Below are 27,600 nucleotides of genomic sequence, written 5' to 3' on the forward strand. Positions count from 1 at the left end.
GACATTGGCCGCGGAGGTAGCGCATGGCCTGCTGGATGCTCTGGGGTAGGGGTTGTCCACTCCTTTGGACATTGATGATTGGTGGAACACCAAAAACCTGTTTGTCCCTGTAGTCAGGGACCTTACTCCTCTTCATAAACTTAGGAATAGACCTGCCAAAACACAGGAAAAGGGGGACTAGATTCAATCTTTTCATCTAGATATCACCATAAAGGTTGTTACCTGAAATACATGTAATCTTGTCAAATTGGATGTGTTGTGGGTGATTTGGTAGTCTAAACGGAGTGGGAAAGGGGTAGAAACCATGCAAACAGCACCACAGGTAACATTAGATATTTTCCTTGAACATCTGATGTCTTTTTTTGGATGAAAACTGTTTGAACTGTTTGGATGAAATCTGTTTGGATGAGTTGTGGGTGAATTGGTAGTCATTCAAATGAGTGGAAAAAAGGCAGAAACTACCCAAACAGCACCACAGGTAGCATTAGATATTCTCCTTGGACACCTGATGTCTTTTTTGGATGAAAACTGTTTGGTCTATCTCCAAATCCTAATCAGTCTATTTTGGAACAAAACGGTTTCAATTTTGTCTGATGCATATTCACATAATGCGTTTACACTAAGGGATGAAGCCTAATTGGGTGACAGCACATGGCTGATGATGCAAGAGAAATTAAAGTTTGAACCTTTTAGGGTGGAGAATAAAACCTGCTAACTGAGCGTGTGCTAAAACGGCCACTGCAATTATAGATAATGGTTTCTTTGTGTATGATGTGATTGATTCTTGAGAAGTAAGAGTCATCCGCATGAGAAATAAGAGGCTGAATGAGACACAGTTGCGAAATTTTACAAATCTAACCTTTTAACAGCTTTCTTTATGGAAATCAGGTTTTCCTTTTATACTACTATACATTAGCTGCATAAATGTAGATCAAAGGCCTTGCCATATGGAAAAATGTATATGATGCATTTTAAAAAGCAATATCCTTACCACAAAACAATACTCTCTGCCCTGACTGAATGCATATGAAAAGGACAGTATAATAGAGTGCACTTCCCTACGTCTCTGCCTTTTATCTATATTTCAATCTCCACTCTCCACACCCAAGGGCCCTCCACTCACCAGCTCCAGCCATGTTTGTTGGGTTCGCAGTATTTCTCCATGATAGCAGTGAGCCGGAGCAGAGAGAACTTCTGCAGCAGGTTGAGCTGAGCGGCTGACTGGCGGTTCATTTCCTGGGAGGCTGAAGTCAGGCTCGGCCTGTGGGAGTTCTGGAAACTATGCCACCGTAGCTTCCTAGAGAGAGGGGAAATGTATTGGGAATAAAGGTCAATGTTTTGATCTATAGCGATGCTATGAGTGTCCATTTGTGGTATATCTTAGAGGCGATTAAATCAATTAATTTATGTGTTTTTACTATTATACTGTCTAAATGTCAAGAGCTATTTGACATTTGGTGAAATATTGATGAACCTGAACATGTTGTCATCTTTATGTTTAACAATGTATGTTTACCTGCTTGGCCTGGTTAAGGAAGCACCCACTCCTGAGTCCCTTCGTTCTCTTGTCTCAACATCCTCCACCTCATTCAAAGAGTTTCCTGTGCTGTCGTAGTCACTGGCCATCGTGCCTACATCTGACATAGACTGCTCCTCAAAATGGAGGCTGGAGGAGAATGTTGTTTCTCTGGTCTCGTCAGTGTCCTCCTCTTCCTCATGCTTGTCACTGAGCTCCTGACACACCTTCTTGGACCACTGGTCTATATTCTCCTGAAGGCCATGGACATGTTGAAGGATATCATCCAGGTGCTCAAAGACCTTTTCTCTCAACTCGTCTGAACTGCCACTAGCCTCATTTACATTGTCATAGATGCTCCCCACTGAGGAACACGAGTTTCTTCTTATAGGAAACATGTTGAATTCCTGGGACTCGTGACTGCTGCCCAGGGAGAGGTTTACGTCCTCCATCTGCCATTCACGCAGCTCATGAGAGGTGGAAGTAGTGCACAGGCTCTCGATGGATAGGGACTTGGGGAACGTGCCTGGCTTGTGGTCCATTGGCAGATGAACCAGACAATCCAGTCCATTTTTATAGCCACTCTTCTGAATAACCTGTTTAGCCCCCTTCCACCCTGCCATGTCATAGTCCTCTAGATAGAGCCAACTGCTCTTCGCATTAGCTCTGTCCACAACTGGGGACCTACGGCCTGTACGACAGATAGTATGGGCTTTTCTGCTGTAATTTACACTGCTCTTTTCTGTAGTGTTGTTTTTTAAACCAGGTAGACTTTCATTGGAAGTGCAATGCAAACTGCCAGGGGTTAGAGGGAACTGCAGCGGAGAGGTCACAACTTGGCCATCTGTCACTTCCCTCTCTTTATCCTTTCTCTTGAACGACTCCATTCTCTTCAGGAAGGTATTGGAACACCTCTTGGTCTTCTCTCTGCTGACAGGAACAGTAAGTAGGTCTTTGGGAGACACAGGCTGGTCCTCACAGGCGGATCCATTGGGAGAGTGGGAACCATGGGAGTCATGGTGGGAGGTAAGGGTGTAGGGCTCTGCCGTGCTGGTGACCTGACTGTAGGGGTTGCTGGACGTGGTACCTCTGTCACTCTTCACACTCAGGCTGCTACTGCTGTGGGTGGAGGTGACCTCCAGGTTGCTGAAGTCACTCAGGATGCTCTCACTACTGGCAGAGGCCCTCAATGGGTGCAGGGTCGTGGAGGAGTGGACCTCCATGCTAGGGGAGATGTGTGGGGAGAGGGTACGCAGTCGGGACCATGTCTTACTCTCTCGCTGGAAGGCCCAGCGGTCACTGATGGCACACAGGTCATCCTCCTCAGAGTCTTCACTCTGCATCAGATGATAGACAAATTAGAGACCATTTTATAACATGTTTATGGAATTATCATTTGCATTGACAAGGGCTATGTCTAAGTGCAAAGCAAATATATACTTATTTGTGCATGTACAATGTAAAATAAAACAATTGTAATATACAAGGCCGTCAAGCAAACTCAGATATACTGTGAAAGTCAGAGAGACATGTAACAAGCTATAGCAGTGGATCTAGTGGCTGGCCTGCACACAACAAACTTTGAGACAGACAGATCTTATGTGCAGGTCTACTCACCTGTTTGCACTGAAAATGGACCTCTAGTCTCATGGAGGCACACTTGTTCAAGGTTGACAGCCTCCTACATGGAAATGAAAGAGATCAAATGAAAAAACATAGGAAATATCAAAATATTTGGTTTGTTTACAAGTGCAGTGCCAATTCAAATTACACTGAACAAAAATATGAACGCAACGTGCAACAATTTCAAAAATTTGACTGAGTTACAGTTCATAGAAGGAAATCAGTAAAATGTAAATAAATAAATTAGGCCCTAATCTATGAATTTCACGACTGGGAATACAAATATGCATCTGTTGGCCACGGATACCTTTAAAAAAAAAGGTAGGGGCGTGGATCAGAGAACCAGTCAGTGACCACCGTTTTCTTCATGCAGCGTGACACATCTCCTTTCCATAGAGTTGATCAGGCTGTTGATTGTGGCCTGTGGAATGTTGTCCCATTCCTCTTCAATGGCTGTGCGAAGTTGCTATATATTGGGGGGAGCTGAACACGCTGCCATACACGTCGATCCAGAGCATCCCAAACGTGCTCAATGGGTGACATGTCTGGTGACATGGAAGAACAGGGACATTTTCCACTTCCAGGAATTGTGTATAGATCCTTGTGAAATGGGGCTGTGCATTATCATTCTGAAACATAAGATGATGGCCACGGATGAATGGCACGACAGTTGACCTCAGGATCTCGGCACGGTATCGCTGTGCATTCAAATTGCCATCTATAAAATGCAATTGTGTTCATTGTCCATAGCTTATCCCTGCCCATACCATAACCTCTCTGTTCACAACGTTGACATCAGCAAACTGCTTGCCCACATGACACCATACATGCAGTCTGCCATCTGGCCGGTACAGTTGAAACCGGGATTAATCTGTGAAGAGCACACTTCTCCAGCGTGCCATTGGCCATCGAAGGTGAGCATTTTCCCACTGAAGTCAGTTACGACGCCAAACTGCAGTCAGGTCAAGACCCTGGTGAAAACGACAATCATGCAGATGAGCTTCCCTGAGACGGTTTCTGACAGTTTGTGCAGATATTCTTTGGTTGCGCAATCCCACAGTTTTATCAGCTGTCCGAGTGGCTGGTCTAAGACGATCCCGCAGGTGAAGAAGCTTGATGTGGAGGTCCTGGTCTGGCGTGGTTACACGTGGTCTGCGGTTGTGAGGCCGGTTGGACGTTCTGCCAAATTCTCTAAAATGGCGTTCCAGGCAGCTTATGGTAGAGAAATTAACATTAAATTCTCTGGCAACAGCTTTGGTGGATATTCCTGCAGTCAGCATGCCAATTGCATGCTCCTTCAAAACTTGAGACATATGTGGCATTATGATGTGTGACAAAACTGCACATTTTAGAGTGGCCTTCTATTGTCCCCAGCACAAAGTGCACCTGTGTAATGATCATGCTGTTTAATCAGCTTCTTGATATGCCACACCTGGCATGGATTATCTTGGCAAAAGATAAATTCTCACTAACAGGGATGTAAACAAATTTGTGCACACAATTTTTGAGAAATAAGCTTTTTGTGCATATGGAACATTTCTTGGATATTTTAATTAAGCCCATGAAACATGAGACCAACACTTTACATGTTGCGTTTATATTTCTGTTCAGTGTAGATAGCTATCTATAAATTATCTGACAATAGCAGTATTCTCTGTTTGAAATTTCTTAACAATAACAAAAAAATAGGGTCATATCATTGGTTAGATAGGTCGCTTAGCTTGTTAGTTGATAAGAAATAGAATTGTCACTATTCACAAAAACAAAACATTATGTTTTTCATGTCAATGTGTAATATTTTTTATGTTTTTCAAGGACTACTCACATGGCTCCCCTTAGTAATTGTGTTCCAGATCAGATGGCATCTCATGCATTAGTTTATATTTTTAAGGGGTTATTTTAGGTCCCACACGACTTGATAGTGAATGAAAACACATATGCCAACCTCCGTCCCCCCGTCCCAGAAAAAAAAAAATCAAGAAGGCTCACACATCGTTGATGGCTCAAAATGCATTACTTTTTCAGAGCAAGAGTATGCAGATATGCAGGCCTTGAGCCAGGCGGTTTTATTTTTACATCACACCACCCCAGACTGAATTTCACACTATGTCAATTGCTGCACCACAGATTTAAAGGAGTCTGTATGTGAGGGATTTCACTAACAGGTTTATTTAGGAAAAATGTGTCAAATTATATTTCAATAAATTTCAAGAGTCAGAAAGTCTACAGTGAACTTTAACACATTTAATTTTATGCTTGATTCATGTCATTTTTCTGAAGACAGACAGCAGTTCAACTTTCTCTTACAGCTCAAAGTTTCCATAGTTGGAACTTGGTAGACAGTAAAAAGGTTTGTCTTTATCATTATTGTATCGTATCATATCGAAGGCCTCTCTCTGCCTTCATTATTTATTCTGGTGTGGAAGACAAGCTAAGACATTGGCAATCTTTTTCCAATAATTAATGAGATATAAGACTGATCTTAAACATATCACTGATTAATGCTAATCAATGTAACAATATCACTCAATAATTTTCTTTTCATAAGAAATGTGCTGTCTTAAAAAACATTTGATTAGTCATACATGCCATGTTCTCAATTACATATTTACTGGAATGCCCAGCTGTCCTATATGTTTTAGAAGTGTATATTTGTATTCTGAGAGCATAGATTCATAGCTACTCCTCTGAGGACAACCTGGCAGCATGGTGACTCTGGGAGCTCAGGTGATTTATTGGGATTTGATTCGAAATTCAGTCACCATGTCTCTACTGCTCTTACACACACAGAAACACACACACACACACACACACACACACACACACACACACACACACACACACACACACACACACACACACACACACACACACACACACACACACACACACACACACACACACACACACACACACACACACACACACACGTCTATCAACTCAAGTTATAGTTTGCCACCAACCAGAACGCTGTTCAACAGAGTTATTTTTTTTTTATAGATTTGTGCAACTGATGTTTGAGTTAATGACCAGCAGTGAAAACCCACTTTATCACACCTCAAAAGATGTATATGGGTATGAATAATTATTGTAAATATTCTAAACAAAAAATGTAAAATAATTTATTGTATTTATAATAGCAACGATAACAATCGTGGTCCCGTGTGGCTCAGTTGGTAGAGCATGGCGCTTGCAACGCCAGGGTTGTGGATTCATTTCTCACGGGGGGACCAGGGTTCAATTCCCACGGGGGGGACCAGGATGAATATGCATGAACTTTCCAATTTGTAAGTCGCTCTGGATAAGAGCGTCTGCTAAATGACTTAAATGTAAATGTAAACAATCCACATCATTATAGTGGGACTCCTATACTTCCCAGAAAACAAATACAAATCATTTTAATTCAACTTCCTTTTAAAAAATTGCAAAATCATTACTAACAATGCAAAGCATACCTCATAGCATGAGACTTGGATGCAGACGTGAAAGGTAATGGAAATGTGAATCTCTTACCTGCATAGTGACTTCAGTGAATCCTGGTCCAGAAACCCATGGTCTTTTTTCACAGAGGAGATGTCTAAAGGAAACTGTCCTGCTGCAGATCAAGAGAGGTGGATATGTTAATAGATGTGTTTAGACTTTTTATTTATGGGAACTTTACTCTCTCGGCACCAAAGACACCAGAATAACAGCATATGGCCACATCAAATTTAGGAATGTATGTTTTGCGGGTAGGTTATACTGTTGGGTGATTTGGTCAGGTTCTGGGAAAACACGACCAACCTCTGAGGTCATAAATATTACTCTCTTTTAAACATTAAAGGTGGTCCCATGTAGCTCAGTTGGTAGAGCATGGCGCTTGCAACGGCAGGGTCCTGGGTTCGATTTCCATGGGGGACCAGTACGAAAAAAGTATAAAAATGTATCCGCTCACGACTGTAAGTCGCTCTGGATAAGAGTGTCTGCTAAATGACTAAAATGTAAATGTCTATGATATAAAATTCATGCCAACCGGGCATGTGCAGACATTCATTTTGAGACATGCTGCCTGCAGTCCTTGGCAATGCATGCATTTTATACAGTATTATGTATTCGCGACTAAATCAGCAAAATTATACTGTTTGACATTATACTGATCAATGACTGGATGCTATGGACTAATCTCCAACAGTTTGATTAAAACTGTAAAAAGTGGTTAAAAACTCTATGTGGCTTTACGAGGGGCTATTTTTGTGTGCGTAGGGATATTAGAGAAAGAAAACTGTTCGTCACACAACATTCCAGAGGCTTCTCATTTCCAGCTTTTGTTTCTCTCTACTTCCCTTTTGCAGAGGCTACACTGTTAGGAGAAGGTGCTTTCCTTATATCTGATGAGTACTACCTCCTGGCATTTAGAACAAAGTTGATAAACAATTAAGATTGTTAAGATTAAGGCTGAGAATAAGGAGATTATTTGTTAACATATACAGTACCACCAACCAACTGCAAGCATAAACAAGGTTTAGTCATAATGCTTTCACTCTTGTCTTTCACTACAGCTTATTCTGACTGGCAGTAGTGCATTTCCTTCATGTCTGATTCATGTGAATTATCAACATTGAACTTTGGGCAATTCAAATTTGTCAGACTTTGATATATGATTTAACTGTGGAGTTCATTCTCCATAGAATATGCATTGCACAACCAACAAATTGAGAGAATGCGATTCGTTCAATAATAATTGGGTATTGCAATTACAGTGCCTTGCAAAAGTATTCATCCCCTTTGGAGTTTTTCCTATTTTATGGCATTACAACCTGTAATTTAAATAGATTTCTATTTGGATTTCATGTAATGGACATACACAAAATAGTCCAAATTGGTAAAGTGAAATGAAAAAAACAACTTGTTTCAAAAAACTTCAAAAAATAATAAAAACGGAAAAGTGGTGCGTGCATATGTATTCACCCCCTTTACTATGAAGCCTCTAAATAAGGTCTGGTGCAACCAATTACCTTCAGAAGTCATATAATTAGTTAAATAAAGTCCACCTGTGTGCAATCTAAGTGTCACATGATCTCAGTATATATACACCTGTTCTGAAAGGCCCCAGAGTCTGCAACACCACCAAGCAAGCGGCACCACCAAGCAAGCGGCACCATGAAGACCAAGGAGCTCTCCAAACATGTCAGGGACAAAGTTGTGGAGAAGTACGGATCAGGGTTGGGTTATAAAAAAATATTCGAAACTTTGAACATCCCACAGAGCACCATTAAATCCATTATAAACAAATGGAAAGTCTGTGGCACCACAACAAACCTGCCAAGAGCGGGCCGCCCACCAAAACTCACGGACCAGGCAAAGAGGGCATTAATCAGAGAGGCAACAAAAAGACCAAAGATAACTCTGAAGGAGCTGCAAAGCTCCACAGCGGAGATTGGAGTATCTGTCCATAGGACCACTTTAAGCCGTACACTCCACAGAGCTGAACTTTACGGAAGAGTAGCCAGAAGAAAAACATTTATTTAAAGAAAAAAATAAGCAAACACGTTTGGTGTTCACCAAAAGGCATGTGGGAGACTCCCCAAACATATGGAAGAAGGTACTCTGGTCAGATGAGACTAAAATTGAGCTTTTTGGCCATCAAGGAAAATGCTATGTCTGGAGCAAACCCAACACCTCTCATCACCCCGAGACTACCATCCCACAGTGAAGCATGGTGGTAGCAGTATCATGCAATGTTTTTCATTGGCAGGGACTGGGAAACTGTTCAGAATTGAAGGATGGCACTAAATACAGGGAAATTCTTGCGGGAGACCTGTTTCAGTCATCCAGAGATTTGAGACTGGGACGGAGGTTCACCTTCCAGCAGGACAATGACCCTAGGTATAGTGGTAAAGCAACAATTGAGTGGTTTAAGTGGAAACATTTAAATGTCTTGGAATGGCCTAGTCAAAGCCCAGACCTCAATCCAATTGAGAATCTGTGGTATGACCTTAAAGATTACTGTACACCAGCGGAACCCATTCAACTTGAAGGAGCTGGAGCAGTTTTGCCTTGAAGAATGGGCAAAAATCCCAGTGGCTAAATGTGCCAAGCATATAGATACATACCCCAAGAGACTTGCAGCTGTAAGTGCTGCAAAAGGTGGCTCTACAAGGTATTGACTTTGGGGGGGGGGGTGAATAGTTATGCACGCTTAAGATTTCAGATTTTTTTGTCTTATTTGTTGTTTGTTTCACAAGAAAAAATATGTATCATCTTCAAAGTATGTTGTGTAAATGAAATGATACAAAAAAAAATCTATTTTAATTCCAGGTTGTAAGGCAACAAAATAGGCAAAAATGCCAAGGGGGGTGAATACTTTTGCAACCCACTGTAAATTAGCTTTCAACCTGATGAAAGCAGCATGTTAAATGATCATGTTTGCTAGACATGGGGATAGCTTGATTAGAAGACTGCTGAGTGGAGGCAAATAACACTGCTCATTGACAGCTTCTGCATCATAAGTGACTTGTAGCCTACAGTCAGGTATATTTTGGTACCCAAATTTAGCTCTAACATCTTCTTTTTTTATTTTTTATTTTATTTATTTTTATCCCATTTTCTCCCCAATTTTTTTCGTGGTATCCAATCACTAGTAATTACTACCTTGTCTCATCGCTACAACTCCCGTACGGGCACGGGAGAGACGAAGGTCGAAAGCCATGCGTCCTCCGAAGCACAACCCAACCAGCCGTACTGCTTCTTAACACAGCGCGCCTCCAACCCGGAAGCCAGCCGCACCAATGTGTCGGAGGAAACACCGTGTACCTGGCCCCCCTTGGTTGGCGCGCACTGCGCCCGGCCCGCCACAGGAGTCGCTGGAGCGCGATGAGACAAGGATATCCCTACCGGCCAAACCCTCCCTACCCCGGACGACGCTATGCCAATTGTGCGTCGCCCCACGGACCTCCCGGTCGCGGCCGGCTGCGACAGAGCCTGGGCGCGAACCCAGAGACTCTGGTGGCGCAGTTAGCACTGCGATGCAGTGCCCTAGACCACTGCCCCACCCGGGAGGCCCAGCTCTAACATCTTCTAACACAGTTCAGTAATTGGTGATGGGAGATGATTACATTGTGTATATAGCAGCAAATGTGGTTCGTTTCATTTTACTATAGGACTGTGCATTCATTGATGCAAACCTGTCTGTACTGTAGGAGCTAACCAAACACAACGAGTCTCTCTGGACCATAGTAGTCATATTAACTTGGTTGATCATTATAGAGTCTAGAGTCCATAAACCACAGGGACATCTATTGATTACCTTCGTAGAGCTGGGCATATTGCGGAAATCCAGCAGCCCGCAGCCAATTACAAGCTTCTTTAGCCTCCAGTTCTGAAAAGGAAAAAATAAAACGCATAAAGATACACAGACACATGTATTGTACTACAGTTACAACCTAAGTATGTCTTCTAAATGAAAAGTTAGGTGTTTGCTATGACTTGACTTGTTACATAAAGCCAAAAGTTCCGCAATAGTTTCACTATACATATTCCTCCAACCAGATTCGGAGAGCCTGATAGAAGGCAATGATGATGGCCAATTGAAACACCCCAATGCACAGAGGCAAAGCCGAGGCTTATCTATCAAGTTGGTTTATAATTTTATTTGGCTTTACAACTTTCCACACTTTAACAATACTGTCACTACTGGTGCATGACATTGGCTTGACACAGGCAAAAATCCATAGAAACTAAAAACGTCTGTAAGACCTCATCTGGGTGGGATATGTGGATGCACTGATATTACTGCCTCCGGTAGATTGTCAATGTGGCCTTTTAGCAATAAGGTTGGTTCAGATAACCACCTGGCAACATACGAGGTAAATAGAACATATTTATGAGGTCTGAACACAAAATTCTAATATGTGAAGAACATATCCTCGGAAGGGTACAAATGAAGCCCATCATGAAATTCAACCCATGCTTTGAAAATTCTGAAAATGGTTAAGATGGTAAAATTGTACATTCATCTTCCTGCTTAGTAAATATTTAACTAGTAGCCTATAACGTTGGATTTTTAATGGAGAGACAATTGATAGATTGTGTGTGTGAGTACCTCTCTCTATATGAAGATAGTTTATCTAAAAGGTAATGAATGGACATACAATAACCAGTGAGCCTTTCCCACAAAGACCTCTTGCATCAGTTTACTGTACTATAGACTACTCTGTATGTTTGACTCACGTCTAAATTGTCCCTCTCTTTTCCTCTCCGGGAGACTCCACCTCCTTATGACATTCCTTAAATCCCATACACCCAGAGCTCCGACTGGATATCATAACTGAGGCCTGTGTTCTCAAGCACTGTGCTATCCACCAGGGAAAGCCTGAAACTCCAGCAGTAAAAGAGAATTTGTGAAATAGGTCTTCGCAACACCAACTTCCAGAAGGTATAGAGCGTTATCTGAACAATTGCCAAATTACCAGTCTACTCAGTTATTCAGAACATCACAATTGATATCAAAGGAACATGAACTAAATCTGTGTGGCCTATATCATTATTGGGATGATGAGTATAATTGTAAGGAACCTCTCTTTAATTCATGAGTTCCAAGCTGAAAGACCTGTAGAGTGAGCTGTGTGGGTCCCCGGGGAAGCCATGCTTCCTTCCCATGCAGATATCTCCTCCCTAACTGCCCTACCCTACAGCAAACTGGCTCCAGGAAAAGGCCAGTTGTGGCCTATATGCAGACTCATTGGGATTACTCATTGAATACATACTCAAACAGTACAAGCCACCCACTGAAACTAAAATAGCTACATGACATACATTTCTACCATTGAGACCTGGTTAGCCTCATGCCTTCTTAGTTCATGGGTTTCTATTACGTATTTAAGCCAAACCAACAGAATCCTCTCTGCTTTGAGGTCAGTAAGCAACATGATTAATTTCCAACAGGAAAGTCAAAACCTAAGACACCCAAGAAGAAAAACAAAGAAACAACTACAGTGACTGACGTTTAGAGGAATCCCCCATTGGTACTGTATGTCAGAAAGCTCCATCACTGCAAAAATAGTATAATATTCCATATCCTTCCTCTCATCTCTAAAGATCGACTGTCCCTTCCCTGTAATCAGTCAGAGAAGCAGCTGGAAAGCTGTTGAAACTTCAAACAGATTTGCCTTGAGGAAAGTGCAGCATCCTGACCAGCGCTACCATCTGGTTTTCCTTCTCTACGGTTTTCATTTGAGCCCCCTGCCAATTGGAGTCTAGCCCTTCCCTCATGCTGAAGCTTGAAGCCGCCCACTGAACATTGACACCATCAGATACCTGAACAGCTGAGACTTGGGCAGTATTAACAAGTCGTCATTCAGAGCTCCTTACAAGGGAACACTGATCATGTTCTCCTCTGACTTCTGCACTTCACTGCCGCCATCAACAAGCTTAATTAAGTATATAATATGGATGCCATACTGAATTTCTACAAGTGATGATTGAACTCCTTAAATTGCTAGCAGATGTTTATAAAAAAATAAGGGGATTTGCTGCATTCCTGTAAATCATATTACAGACACTTCAACAACAGTCTTTTCATTCATCAGCACTTTGAAAGTTGGACAGAAGGTGACGCAAAGCATTTTTATGAGACTTGTTGCTATGCTTGATTAGACTGTGAGTTTTGACCAGTCACGTTCTATAGATTTTATGACTGTTGTGTCTGAATGTAAATATGGCTGTCTCTTCAGGGGTTGGGGGTGAACAGAAGGGAGGACTATCGTTCTGGGGGTGAGAGGTGAGCAGGAGGGCTGCCTGCCTATCTTTCTCCTGCCTGCCTGTCAAGTTGACTTGAAGGTTAGACAGGGAAGACCTGGTTCTCTATGAGGGAGCAGAGTGCTGCCTTTTTATCAAGAGTGAAGTGAAGGTTAACCACAGAGCGAGCTGTTGTTTCCCTGTCTGGGTGTGAGGTGAGCAAAGGGGCAGAACGGTCGGTGCCTATCTCTGGGTTGGGTTGGGGGAGAGAGTACTGATCAGGAGAGGTGTCTGTCTCTCTGGTGGTGGAGGTGTTGCTTCTGTTTAAACTCCTCATCTGAGGAGAAGATGGTTTGACACCACAGAGAAGAGAGAGAGCCATGCGGGGCAGACTGGGGTAGGGTGGATGGGAGGCTAATGGCCGACAGGAAATCCCCAGCACTGGGAGGGAGTGTTGACACAAAGGGAGACGTTTATACCACAGAGTGTCCTAAGGTGCTCTGCATATTTTATAATATAGTGTGTTCTCTGTGCTGCTGAGGGCATCAATTACTATATAACCAATCGTTTACGTGCTATCTAATGATCATGTTCTTCTCTGACTGCTGTACTTCTCAGGGGAATTTCTGAGGACTATTAAAACCAGAAAATAAATTAGGCAACATTGTGATTGACCTAAAAAGCCTTGCTGTGGTTCAAGGTCCCCATTCTTCAATGTATTACCTAAAAATCTACAAATAGAAGAATGAAATGCGTGTGCCTTTTTTCATACCATTTATATTTGATACCATTTTATAACTTTTAAAAAATCGAACTTTCGATTTCAAACAACTTTTATTATTCACTGAATTAATGCAAATGTTATTATCAGTACTTCACCATAAACACAAGAAAAACACAGTGGTCCAAAGATAGAGAGGGGATATTCTCTCAGTGACCACAAATCCCTGTATTCCCATTTCTCTTTCAAAACTGAATAATTGGTATTGTTCGCAGGAGATGTAAGGCTGCCATTGTTTCATACCCAACTTTCCAATGGACGGCTAAGCTACCACAATGCAAGCCATTGATCACCAAGGGTTCAAAGCCCACACGATCAACAAGTCTTACTGTACATTTCCATTTGATTAAAATTCCAGCAGGATTGAGCGTGTGTGGTGACATCAGGAGTTCAAAGGTCTCATTCTCTCGACACAGTAGATGGCTTTAACATTATGGTTAGGCATATAACATGATAATATACAATTAGCATAAGGTTCAAATCTGCTTAATTGTTCACTACAATGGGCTTTAAAAATGAATCAGAATGTATTTAGAAGTAGATAAAGCTGTATAATGACTAAAAATATAATTTCTTTAGAAGACAGAACATGATGTTTTTCAAAGCACATCATAACCTTTCTAAATCATACCTTTCATTCTATGTTTTTAATTCTTAATCAGTAAAATCTTAATAGATCTTTCTGAACTTTTTTTAATAAGAAGAAATCAATCATATGCTCTAAATTGTCCCTCTCTTTTTCTCTCCATGGGTCTCCATAATATACTGACATGTAAATGAACTAACTAAAAATAAGATCATATTTTCAGAAAGGATAAGTCTCATACTCACCATTTTTTCCGAGCAGTTGCTGAAACTTAGTCCGACCACTCATTAACAAATAAAAAGGGAATTGAAGCCCAAAACACTCAACAGTAGCCTGGTGGTGGAGGTCAAAACTTTACAGATTCCAGAAGTGATTGAGAGTTAGTTACAAAAATCCAAGAAAAATAGTTTCAAGCAGGCAAAAAAAAACAAGCAAGGGAACTGAAGCCAGGGATTCCAGTTATCGCTACTTTTCTATATGCGAACAACTGTACCAGCCTAACAGAACCTGCCCTTCATGACCCCATTCATGCTGAAAACCATCTGGTTCCTCTTGAACAACTGTCCCACCTCAGACACCCCACCCCCCTCCAGGAAGGCCATACCATTTGAGCTAGTGGGGGGGGTGAATTACAAGCTTTCACAAACTCTAACACAGCCCTAAAAACCACAACTTTAATACAGAAAGATGATTCAATTTCTTCCTTACTATAACTGATTGCATAATTATAATATGTTTTATTCCTTTTACTTAACTACCCTAAATTTAGGCCTAAAACTGTTTCCCTGGCTGTCCTTTCAGAGCTTCAGTAAATAACTTTCTTGTTTAACTTCTAAAATCTATGACACCTCTGAAATAATTATTTATTTCAACTATTTAAACATATCTCTGAAGCTGTCACAAATGTTATCAAACCAAGGGGTAGGAACTGTAGGCTGTGTGAGCTCTGTTCACACAGCAGACTTGTTGAAACAAGCCAACAAGCCAGATCTGAGGAGAAGAAACAATATACAGTGCCTTCAGAAAGCATTCCTACCCCTTGACTTACTCTACATTTTGTTGTGTTACAGCTTGAATTCAAAATGGATTAAATATTTTTTTCTCACCCAATCTACACACAATACCCCATAATGACGAAGTGAAAACTTGTTTTTAGACATTTTTGCTCATTTATTGAAAATGAAACACAGAAATATCTAATTTACATAACTATTCACACCCCTGAGTCAATACTTTGTAGAAGCATCTTTGGCAGTGATTACAGCTGTAAGTCTCTAAGAACGTCCTACACCTGGATTGTGCAACATTTGCCCATTATTTTTTTCAAAATTCTTCAAGCTCTATCAAATTGGTTGTTGATCATTGCTCGACAACCATTTTCAGGTCGTGGTATAGTATATTTAAGTCAAAACTGTAACTCGGCCACTCAGGAACATTCACTGTATTCTTGGTAAGCAACTCCAGTGTAGATTTGGCCTTGTGATTTAGGTTATTGTCTTGCTGAAAGGTGAATTTATCTCCCAGTGTCTGGTGGAAAGCATGTGCTTAGATCCATTCTGTATTTTTCCCCCCTCAAATACTCCCCAGTCCTCAACGATTATAAGCATACCCATAACATGATGCAGCCATCACTATGCTTAAAAGTATGGAGTGTGGTACACAGTAATGTGTTGTATTGGATTTGCCCCACATTTTTTTGCAGTATTTAAAAAAAAAAAATTAAATTAACCTTTATTTAACTAGGCAAGTCAGTTAAGAACAAATTCTTATTTACAATGACGGCCTACACCGGCCAAACCCGGACGACGTTGGGCCTGTGGGACTCCCAATCACGGCCAGTTGTGTTACAGCCTGAATTCAAACCAGGGTGTCTGTAGTGACGCCTCAAGCACTGAGATGCAGTGCCTTAGACTGCTGCGCTACTCGGGAGCCACTCAGGAGTATTACTTTAGTGCCCTGTGGCAAACAGGATGTACGTTTGGAATATTTGTATTCTGTACGGGCTTCCTTCTTTTCACTCTGTCAATAAGGCTAGACTTGTGGAGCAACTTCAATGTTGTTCATCCATCCTCAGTTTTCTCCCATCACAGCCATTAGTATGTGTGGTGTACAGAGATTAGGTAGTCATTCAAAAATCATGTTAAACACTATTATTGCACACAGAGTGTCACGTTCCTAACCTGTTTTCTCTTGTTTTTGTATGTGTTTAGTTGGTCAGGGCGTGAGTTGGGGTGGGCATTCTATGTTATGTGTTTCTATGTTTAGATCGTTGGTAATTAGCCTTATATGGTTCTCAATCAGGGACAGGTGTTTGATGTTTCCTCTGATTGAGAACCATATAAAGGTAGGCTGTTCACACTGTTTGTTTGTGGGTGGTTGTCTTCCGTGTTTGTGTCTGTGCACCACACGGGACTGTTTCGTTTGTTCGTTCGTTTGTTGTAGTCTATACCTGTTTGTGCGTTCTTCGTGTTATATGTAAGTTCTCATAGTTCAGGTCTGTCTACGTTCGTTTTGTTATTTTGTAATCATTTCAAGTGTTCTTCGTGTTTCGTCTTTTCTTTAATAAACGTAATTATGAATTCAACATATGCTGCGCTTTGGTCCAATCCCTACTCAACCGTTACACAGAGTCCATGCAACCGTTACACAGAGTCCATGCAACTTACTATGTGATCTGTTAAGCACATTTTTACTGCTGAACATATTTAGGCTTCCCGTAACAATGGTGTTGAATACTTATTGACTCAAGACATTTCAGCTTTTAATTTTTTATTCATTTGTAAAAATGCCAAAAAACATAATTCCACTTTGACATTATGGGATATTGTGTGTAGGCCAGAGACCAAAACATCTAAATTGTATCCATTTTAAATTCAAGCTATAACACAACAAAATGTGGAAAAATTCAAGAGGTGTGGATACTTTCTGAAGGCACTGTACATCCCTGTCATGTACGACTGGGAAAACATCTGGAAATCACAAAAACCAAGAAAAAATATACATACTATTGTTCAAGACAAAATTGTGCTTTCAGCACTTGTATCATCACGTTACTGGCTCAAATAGCAGACCAATCAGCCTGTTACCAACCCTTAGTAAACTTCTGGAAAAAATTGTGTTTGACCAGATACAATGCTATTTCATAGTAAACAAATTGACAACAGAATTTCAGCGTGCTTATAGGGAAGGACACTCAACAAGCATAGCACTTACACAAATGACTGATAATTGGCTGAGAGTAATTATGATGATAAAATGGTTGTGAGGGCTGTCTTGTTAGACTTCAGTGCAGCTTTTGACATTATCGATCATAGTCTGCTGCTGGAAAAATGTGTTTTGGCTTTACAACCCCTGCTATAATGTGGATAAAGAGTTACAGGGGGTGTTCTTTAATGGAAGCCTCTCAAATACAATCCAGTTAGAATCAGGAATTCCCCAGGGTAGCTGTTTAGGCCCCTTGCTGTTTTCAATTTTTACTAACGACATGCCACTGACTTTGAGTAAAGCCAGAGTGTCTATGTATGGGGATGACTCAACACTATACACGTCAGCTACTACAGTGACTAAAATGACTACAAAGAGCTGCAATTAGTTTCAGAGTGGGTGACAAGGAATAAGTTAGCCCTACATATTTCTAATATTAAAAGCATTGTATTTGGAACAAACCACTCACTAAACCCTGAACCTCAATTAAATCTTGTAATAAATCCAAGTTTATCATTTTAAAAGGCTAATTGATCATTAGAAAACCCTTTTGCAAGAGTTGCAAAGAAAAAGTAATATCTCAGACTGGAACAATAAAAATAAAAGATTGAGATGGTCAAAAGAACACAGACCCTGGGTAGAGGAACTCTAGTCCAGCATCCCGGAGTCGCCTCTTCACTGTTGATGTTGAGGCTGGTGTTTTGCGGGTACTATTTAATGAAGCTGCCAGTTGAGGACTTGTGAAGCGTTTGTTTCTTAAACTAAACGCTCTAATGTACTTGTCCTCTTGCTCAGTTGTTCACCGGGGCCTCCCACTACTCTTTCTATTCTGGTTAGAGCCACTTTGCGCTGTTCTGTGAAGGGAGTAGTACACACCATTGTATGAGATCTTCAGTTTCTTGGCAATTTCTCGCATGGAATAACCTTAATTTCTCAGAACAAGAATAGACTGACGAGTTTCAGAAGAAAGTGCTTTGTTTCTGGACATTTTGAGGCTGTAATCGAACCCACAAATGCTGATGCTCCAGATACTCAACTAGTCTAAAGAAGGCCAGTTTTATTGCTTCTTTAATTAGAACAACAGTTTTCAGCTGTGCTAACATAATTGCAAAAGGGTTTTCTATTGATCAATTAGCCTTTTAAAATGATAAACTTGGATTAGCTAACACAACGTGTCATTGGAACACAGGAGTGATTGTTGCTGATAATGGGCCTCTGTACGCCTATGTAGATATTCCATAAAAAATCTGCCGTTTCCAGCTACAATAGTCATTTACAACATTAACATTGTCTGCACTGTATTTCTGATCAATTTGATGTTATTTTAATGGACAAAAATGTGTTTTTCTTTGAAAAACATTTCTAAGTGACCCCAAACTTTTGAACGGTAGTATACACAGAGAGCTAATATTAATATGTCAATCTCTCCTGGCTGAAAGTGAAGGAGAGATTGACTTCATCACTACTTTTATTTATGAGAGGTATTGACATGTTGAATGCACCAAGCTGTCTGTCTAAACTACTGGCACACAGCTCAGACACCCATGCATACCCCACAAGACATGCCATAAGAGGTCTCTTCACAGTCCAGAGTCCAGAGTCCAGAACAGACTATGGGAGGCACACAGTACTACACAGAGCCATTACACATCAAGTAACTGATGCAAGCAGTAAAATTAGATTTAAAAAACAGATTAAAAAACACCTTATGGAACAGCGGGGACTGTGAACCAACACAAACATCGACGCAGACGCAGACGCACGCACGCACGCACGCACACGCACACACACGATAACATACGCACTATACATACACATGGATTTAGTACTGTAGATATGTGGTAGTGGTGGAGTAGGGGCCTGAGGGCACACAGTGTGTTGTGAAGTCTGTGAATGTATTGTAATGTTTTAAAATCGTATAAACTTCCTAAATTTTGCTGGACCCCAGAAAGAGTATCTGCTGCTTTGGCAGCTAATGGGGATCCATAATAAATACAAATACAAATACTTGACATCACTCTTGGGGGTGTTTGTGTGGGGTTTGTGGGGTTAAATGACATACTGAAATACTGTCTGTAGTCTTCTTCACATAATTTTCCTTCTACTTGTTTTGTCCCTGTCTGTACAGTATCTTTGCCATTTGAGAGGTCAAGCTCAAGGCCAGCGGACCTAGCTGTTATCGTATTGTAGAGCAAAACAAGTTTAACCTTCAACCATCCACAGAAAGCTTTGAAATAGCACACTATATGATGGCATACTCTTCATAACTGTTTCCAGATAAGCTAAATCTACCCGAGGAAAGGCCATTAGGGCCTGATATTCATGATCAGATCAAAGTTCAGAAGCAGTTTGGAACTTTCTCTCTTTTCATTTTCCATTTCTATGACTAATCCATGACAGACATTTCCTTGCATACCGGCAGATGGGTTCAGAGAGAGATATGGCCTTCTGGGAAACTACAGTGAATATGTAACACAGACAGCAAAAGGAAAAGGTGTGGTACAGAAGAGCTGACCTCTCAGGAAATGAGTTGTTAGAGGAGGCTGGTAGACTAGAACATGTCATAATGTCATAATCTTCCTAAACACCGGTCTGCTTCTCTGATCTTTTTCTTTGCGTAATTAAACCTTACTTTCGAAAAAAAAATCTAAAAAATTGTATATACCCTGCGGTAATATTCCAACACACAAACATTCAATATGTACAAACACTCACATTTCCTCACATGGGTCATGAACCTGCACCTGCTCCTCAAATTTCAATTTTGGAACAGAATGAGTAACTACAAATCAATCATAAATCAATCATAAAGAACAGACCATACACTGTTTATATCTCTTCCTCTACCAGGATGACATGTGCCCAATACCTCACACCATTGTCATTCCTCAGAGTGGGTAGTCCATGTGATGCTGTGTGCCCACCTAGTGCTTAACTTGGGTAAGAGCTCACCGGAGCTGAGTACCAGCACCTCAAATCTTCTACTGCTTGAGCTCCTGCAACTCTTATAGAATATGCTTTGTCTGTGATATTATAGAGGAGAAACACTTTCACAAGAGGGATATAGAATAGAGACAATGATCAACAACATTTCCACATGATTGCCTTCACCTGTGCAACTGTCAGAGAAAGAGCATTACCATAAATAAGAGGTTTAAATTATAATGTTCACTGAACAGAGCCCTTGCAATTACAGCTAGGTAGGCCTGCTTTGCAGTACATTTACATTCTAACATCAAGTCCTATGCACGAGACTAGGACAGAATCCACCCATATAGCTTTTTCCCTAAACATTGAAGATCATAGTAGCAATAAGGTCATTGAAGTGTTATTTAAAGGAGACAATTCTAATCTCATCTAGATCTATGCTTTTTTTTAAAGCTCTAAAATCTGTTATAGTAGAAAAAGCACCACCCTCAGCCCTTCACTATGTTATTAATGGCACTGGGCTGTCTCTAGGGAAACCATGGCCTTTAAACCTGAGCCTGTGATTGGAGAGCAGCTGTTGCTTTATTAAGCCTATCATATATCTTCTATGTAACTGAGTTCAAATAGGCTCAAAGGAAAAGGATGAGAGTAAAGGACAAATATAATGAAAAAATGTGAAACAAATGGGACCGCTCATCTTGTTGCATTTCACAGTATGAGAAGCATGTCTTTCTGTTTATTAGCAAATACATACATGATAACACAGCTAGCTCATGAGAGACAGTTGTGTTGTGAATGCTGCATTATGACTGGGTGCCCTGGGTAGCTTCCTATTTGGAGGCTGTCGATCAAAGGTGAGCCTTCTTTAGACAGAGCTAAAGCTATTACAGGATCATCTGGATGCTTCCATATTTTAATATAGCCTATAGCTCTGTCTTCAACAGCACTCTGTTGTAGGCGACAATACCATAGCTTAAATTGATGTGCAATCCTTTCCAAGTAACTAAACTAAAATGAATAGGTTGATCAGGATTTGCAGCCATTAATTGAGTGGAAAGTGTAGCTGTGAAGACCGCCTGGCAGTAAAAAATGTCATAATTGATGGTTTGCGGTAGTTGCCTATTTAATAGATTAAGCAATTACAGACTTAGGCATAGCCTACTTTCACAATTTACCTGCAACATGTTGGTGGTCTAAATTCCTTTGCAATAAAGCACTAGTTTTATGCGTGCAGTCTTGAGTTTGAAAAGTTGGGGACTTCGATTTAAAACCATTACAAGTTTCACTATCCATTCTCAGCAGAAACCCTTGTCCGTTATAACTTTCTTTTGACTTCTGAAACTTCATGACCTAGAGCCTTTTCCAGATGTAGTCTGTGAAGTAATTTGTAGTTATGTCCTGTATTAAATGAAGATATACTGAATTCATCTCTCAGACTTTCCCGCTGCAATAAAGCTCACTCTAAAATGTAAATGTGCACCTTCCAAGAAAGGAATGGCACACACTGCATAGAGTACTACAGTACTCTCTGGTGCGGTGTGGGATATTAAGTTCATGGCTATAATTGTCCTTCAAATCCTGATGCATAGCGGATTTAAAACAGCAGTGTAGACTTTTACTTTGAAGAAGAACAACAAGTGATGTTCAGTCAGAAGCTAATATAACCCATGTCTGGAATTCAATAAATTGTCCAGTGCATTCGGAAAATATTCAGACCCCTTTCCCTTTTCCACACTTTCTTACGTTACAGTCTTATTCTAAAATCTTTTTTTTTTTTTATGTCCTCATCAATCTACACACAATACCCCATTGTGACAAAGCAAAAACAGGGTTATAGACATTTTTGCAGATGTATTAAAAATAAAAAACAGAAATACCTTGTTTACATAAGTATTCAGACCCTTTGCTATGAGACTCGAAATTGAACTCTGGTGCATGCTGTTGCCATTAATCATCCTTGAGATGTTTCCACAACTTGATTGGAGTCGACCTGTGGTAAATTCAATTGATTGGACATGATTTGGAAATACACACACCTGTCTATATACGGTCCCACAGTTGACAGTGCATGTCAGAGTGAAAACCAAGCCATGAGATCGAAGGAATTGTCCGTAGAGCTCCGAGACATGATTGTGTCAAGGCACAGATCTGGGGTAGGGTACTAAAAAATATGTGCAGCATTGAAGGTCCCCAAGAACACAGTGGCCTCCATGATTCTTACATGGAAGAAGTTTGGAACCACCTAAATCTTACTAACTCAAAATGAGCAATCGGGGGAGAAGGGCCTTGGTCAGGGAGGTGAGCAAGAACACAATGGTTACTCTGACAGAGCTCCAGAGTTCATCTGAGGAGATGGGAGAACATTCCAGAAGGACAACCATCTCTGTAGCACTACACCAATCAAGCCTTTATGGTAGAGTGGCCAGACGGAAGCTACTCCTCAGTAAAAGGCACATGACAGGCCGCTTGGAGTTTGCCAAAAGGCACCTAAAGGACTGTCAGACCATGAGAAACAAGATTCCTGGTCTGATGAAACCAAGATTGAACTCTTTGGCCTGAATACCAAGCGTCACGTCTGGTGGAAACCTGGCACCATTCTTATGGTGGAGGCAGCATCATGCTGTGAGGATGATTTTCAGCGGCAGGGACGGGGAGACTAGTCAGGATGGAAGCAAAGATGAATGGAGCAAAGAACAGAGAGATCTTTGATGAAAACCTGCTCCAGAGCGCTCAGGACCTCAGACTGGGGTGTAGGTTCACCTTCCAACAGGACAACGACCCTAAACACACAGCCAAGACAACGCAGGAGTGGCTTCGGGACAAGTCTCTGAATGTCCTTGAGTGGCCGAGCCAGAGCCCGGACTTGAACCTAATCGAACATCTCTGGAGAGACCTGAAAATAGCTGTGCATTGACGCTCCCCATCCAACCTGACAGAGCTTGAGAGGATCTACAGAGAAGAATGGGAGAAACTCCGCAAATACAGGTGTGCCAATTTTGTAGCATCATACCCAACAAGACTCAAGGCTGTAATCACTGCCAACGGTGCCTTAACAAAGTACTGAGTGAAAGGTCTGAATACCTATGTAAATGTGATATTTCAGTTTTACATTTTTTAGAAATTTCCAAATATTTCTAGAAACCCGTTTTTGCTTTGTCATTATATGGTATTTTGTGTGGATTGATGAGGGAAAAAAGCTATTTAATCTATTTTAGAATATGAGGAATTTACCACAGGTGGACTCCAATCAAGTTGTAGAAAAATCTCAAGGATGATTAATGGAAACAGGATGCACCTGAGATCAATTTCAAATCTCATAGCAAAGTGTCTGAAAATGTAAATAAGGTATTTCTGTTTTTTATTTTTAAAACATTTGCAAACATTTCTAAAAACCTGTTTTTGCTTTGTCATTATGGTGTACTGTGTGTAGATTGCTGAGGATTTTTATTTATTTGATCCGTTTTAGAATAAAGCTGTAACGTAACAAAATGTGTAAAAAGTCAAGGGGTCTGAATACTTTTCGGTCAAAAGTACCAGTCAAAAGTTTGGACACACCTACTCATTCAAGGGTTTTTCTTTATTTTTACTATTTTATACATTGTAGAATAATAGTGAAGACATCAAAACTATGAAATAACACATATGGAATCATGTAGTAACCAAAAAAGTGTTAAACAAGTCAAAATGTATGTAATATTTTAGATGCTTCAAAGTAGCCACCCTTTGCCTTGATGACAGCTTTGCACACTCTTGGCATTCTATCAACCAGCTTCATGAGGTAGTCACCTGGAATGCATTTAAATTAACAGGTGTGCCTTGTTAAAAGTTCAATTGTGGAATTTCTTTCCTTCTTAATGCATTTGAGCCAATCAGTTGTGTTGTGAGAAGGTAGGGGGGTACACAGAAGATAGCCCTATTTGGTTAAAGATCAAATCCATATTGTAGCAAGAACAGCTCAAATAATCAAAGAGAAATGACAGTCCATCATTACATTAAGACATGAAGGTCAGTCAATCTGGAAAGTTTCAAGAACTTGAACGTTTTTTCAAGTGCAGTCGCAAAAACCATCAAGCGCTATGATGAAACTGGTTCTCATGAGGACCGCCACAGAAAAGAAAGACCTAGAGTTACCTCTGCTGCAGAGGATGAGTTCATTAGAGTAAACTGCACCTCAGATTGCAGCCCAAATAAATGCTTCACAAGTAACAGACACATCTCAACATCAACTGTTCAGAGAAGACTGCGTGAATCAGGTCTTCATGGTCGAATTGCTGCGAAAAAAACACTACTAAAGGACACAAATAATTAGAAGAGACTTGCTTGGGCCAAGAAACACTAGAAATTGACATTAGACCGGTTGAAATCTGTCCTTTGGTCTGATGAGTCCAAACTTGAGATTTTGGGATCCAACTACCCTGTCTTTGTGAGATGCAGAGTAGGTGAACGGATGATCTCTGCATGTGTGGTTCCCAACGTGAAGCATGGAAGTCAAGGTTTGATGTTGCTTTGCTGGTGATACCGTCAGTGATTTATTTAGAATACAAGGCACACTTAACCAGCATGGCTACCACAGCATTATGCAGCGATACGCCATCCCATCTGGTTTGCGCTTCGTGGGACTATCATTTGTTTTTAAACTGGACAATAACTCAACACACCTCCAGGCTGTGTAAGGACTATTTGACCAAGAAGGAGAGTGATTGAGTGCTGCCTCAGATGTCCTGGCCTCCACAATCACCCGACCTCAACCCATTTGAGATGGTTTGGGATGAGTTGGACCGCAGAGTGAAGGAAAAGCAGCCAACAAGTGCTCAGCATATATGGGAACTCCTTCAAGACTGTTATAAAAGCATTCCAGGTGAAGCTGGTTGAGAGAATGCCAAGAGTGTGCAAAGCTGTCATCAAGGCAAAGGGTGGCTACTTTGAAGAATCTCAAATATAAAATATTTGTTTTGATAGTTTTGATGTCTTCACTATTATTCTACAATGTAGAAAATAGTAAAAATAAAGAAAAACCCTTGAATGAGTAGGTGAGTCTAAACCTTTGACTGGTACTGTACATAATATTTTTTGTTTGTTTGTTTAGCTTACAAATATAATTTAAATGTATGCATTTAGCTGTTTGTAATATAATACTTATGGCAAAAACAAATGTAGACAATTGTAAATGCATTTCTATAGCATCCAAACTATTTTTTACAATGGTGGGAGGAGTGCCAAGATGGAGGTGCGGTGACTTCAAAACAGCGTTGTATATAAAGTTTATATATAAATCATTGGCTACTATTTGCAATTTATTTAATACCAGGCTATGTTTTTCTTTGAGAAGACCAGCTGATGGTTATACACTTCTAGATAGAGTAGACAATTTGATTAACCAACAATCACAAAAGAGATGCACATATTTTGCTCTCAATGCTTTGCTCTAAAAATCAATTTTCTCTGAATGATAGTCAGTCTTTTATCCTTACCTGCTCTCTTGTAGCCCCATGATGAGGACATCACCTGAAAGAAGGAAAATAGAGCATGTAATTTCCATACTTGGAATGTTTCAGATGGCATGTTTTGCAGCATCAAGTGCAGTAACTCTTTATTTATTTTCTAACGTATGATATGTATTTGAAATGTGTTGTCAGAAAATGTGTTGTTAGAAAACATTATTTAAGTTACAACTTTGCTATACATGGGTCATAGGCACAACATTCTTGAAGTAAAATTAGACAAATTAAGTAAGACTTGAGAAATGTAGTAGACTGTGACATTTATTCAACAAAGAATCAACTATTCTGTGTAGTTCCAGCCTTATATTATGATCTTACCTTTTCAATGATGTCAGAACTTTCTAAAAGGAGCACTATTGGCTGCAAGTGGAAGCCTGTGAAAGGCTACATTTGAATCCCGTTGCTGCGGTAACTCTGGGCTAACAACTCCTTGAGAGCATGCTCACTGAATAAAAGCCAGCCTTCACTCCATTCCTACACCCACTCCCAACTGCCTGGAATGTCCGTTACTTTGGGAGTCACATGCTGAACAGACCACTACTATGAAACTGTAGCAAGTTATGAGAACTCTCCTATTTAAATGTTTCTTTCTGAACAATAGTATATAATTGCAGCTATATACATATGTAGTTTATTAAAAAAATAAGTGAGGTGTTTCTTATTACAAGGAGTTAGAATGACTTCTTAAAAAGCAGAGGAACCCATTAAATACAAAATATATAGTAATAATATGTCATTTAACAGTCGCTTTTATCCAAAGGGACTTACAGTCTTGCGGGCATGCATTTTTACGTATGGATGGTCCTAGGAATCGAACCCACAATCTTGGCGTTGCAAGCTACCAACTGAGCCATACATGACCAAAACACAGTTGGAGTTTGATAAATACTTAAATCTACATTTAAAAACCGATTATCTTTATCACATTCATTCTTATCTTTACCGGTACACATTTCAAACAATGTACAAAAATATTTTACACTTTTTTAAAGTTTATTGTTCTTACTTTTGCTCTTCCAAACAATGAGCACAAACAGCTGAAAAAGGCCATGTTCAGGTGTCCTATGAAAGGTCCCAGGTCCTGTATCCGAGGTCACAGGGGGGCCAAAGGTGCTGGGTCCTGCATGGCTGTTCAGTGTCCACCACAGCCCAGCGCTGGAGTTGGAGCTGGAGCTGGAGCTGGGAGGCAGGATGTTGAGAAGCAGGCTGAGGGAAGTGGGCAGGGCTTGGGACAGTAAATCACAGCAGTAGCACAAGCCTGATCCAAATGATGCTTTATGCATACCAATGGCTGAAGCACTGGACTATGGAAATGGAAAAAAGGCCACTCAAAAAACAGCATACAGTATAATGTAGCTCTGAAACCAATAGATGGCTGGATTCACTGTGGCTTAGGCGGGGCTCGGCATGCAGTATCTGTCTCTCTCTCTGTTGTTCAGGAGCGGAAGCACAGTGTATCAGAACTACTGAAGGGATTTCATGACAGTTCTAAGCAATTTAAGACCATAATCCTCCCAGCCCCCAGTAATGGAAAATACTAAATTTACGAATCTCAATGACGAGTGAACACATAAACAACTGTTGACTGATATAGAATGCACTGAAGTCCCAATGTGCGAAGGCCACGGAATGTCCTCTGGAACCATGCTATACCCACGCACCGTGTGATGCGTTACAACAGAACAATGGATAATATTGTTATATTTCTATGCCCCATCTCACATTCAATACTGTGTGTTCAACTAAC

At 40.6% G+C, this 27,600-nt stretch overlaps 1 protein-coding gene across 1 annotated transcript in view; it reads right to left on the bottom strand.

Moving 5' to 3' along the window:
* Positions 1 to 27,046, bottom strand: part of stard8 (StAR-related lipid transfer (START) domain containing 8) — a gene marked incomplete in the record, with an annotated part of 40,458 nt that extends 13,412 nt beyond the window's left edge. The window contains 8 exon segments of the mRNA XM_055869739.1: positions 11 to 152; positions 1,124 to 1,297; positions 1,517 to 2,853; positions 3,134 to 3,197; positions 6,653 to 6,734; positions 10,425 to 10,496; positions 25,824 to 25,857; positions 26,860 to 27,046. Of these exon segments, the coding sequence (XP_055725714.1) occupies positions 11 to 152; positions 1,124 to 1,297; positions 1,517 to 2,853; positions 3,134 to 3,197; positions 6,653 to 6,734; positions 10,425 to 10,496; positions 25,824 to 25,857; positions 26,860 to 26,904 (1,950 nt within the window).
* Between the last annotated feature and the right edge of the window lie 554 nt (positions 27,047 to 27,600).

The sequence above is a fragment of the Salvelinus fontinalis genome, chromosome 2 (genome assembly GCF_029448725.1).
Source record: "Salvelinus fontinalis isolate EN_2023a chromosome 2, ASM2944872v1, whole genome shotgun sequence".
Taxonomy (NCBI): Eukaryota; Metazoa; Chordata; class Actinopteri; order Salmoniformes; family Salmonidae; genus Salvelinus; species Salvelinus fontinalis.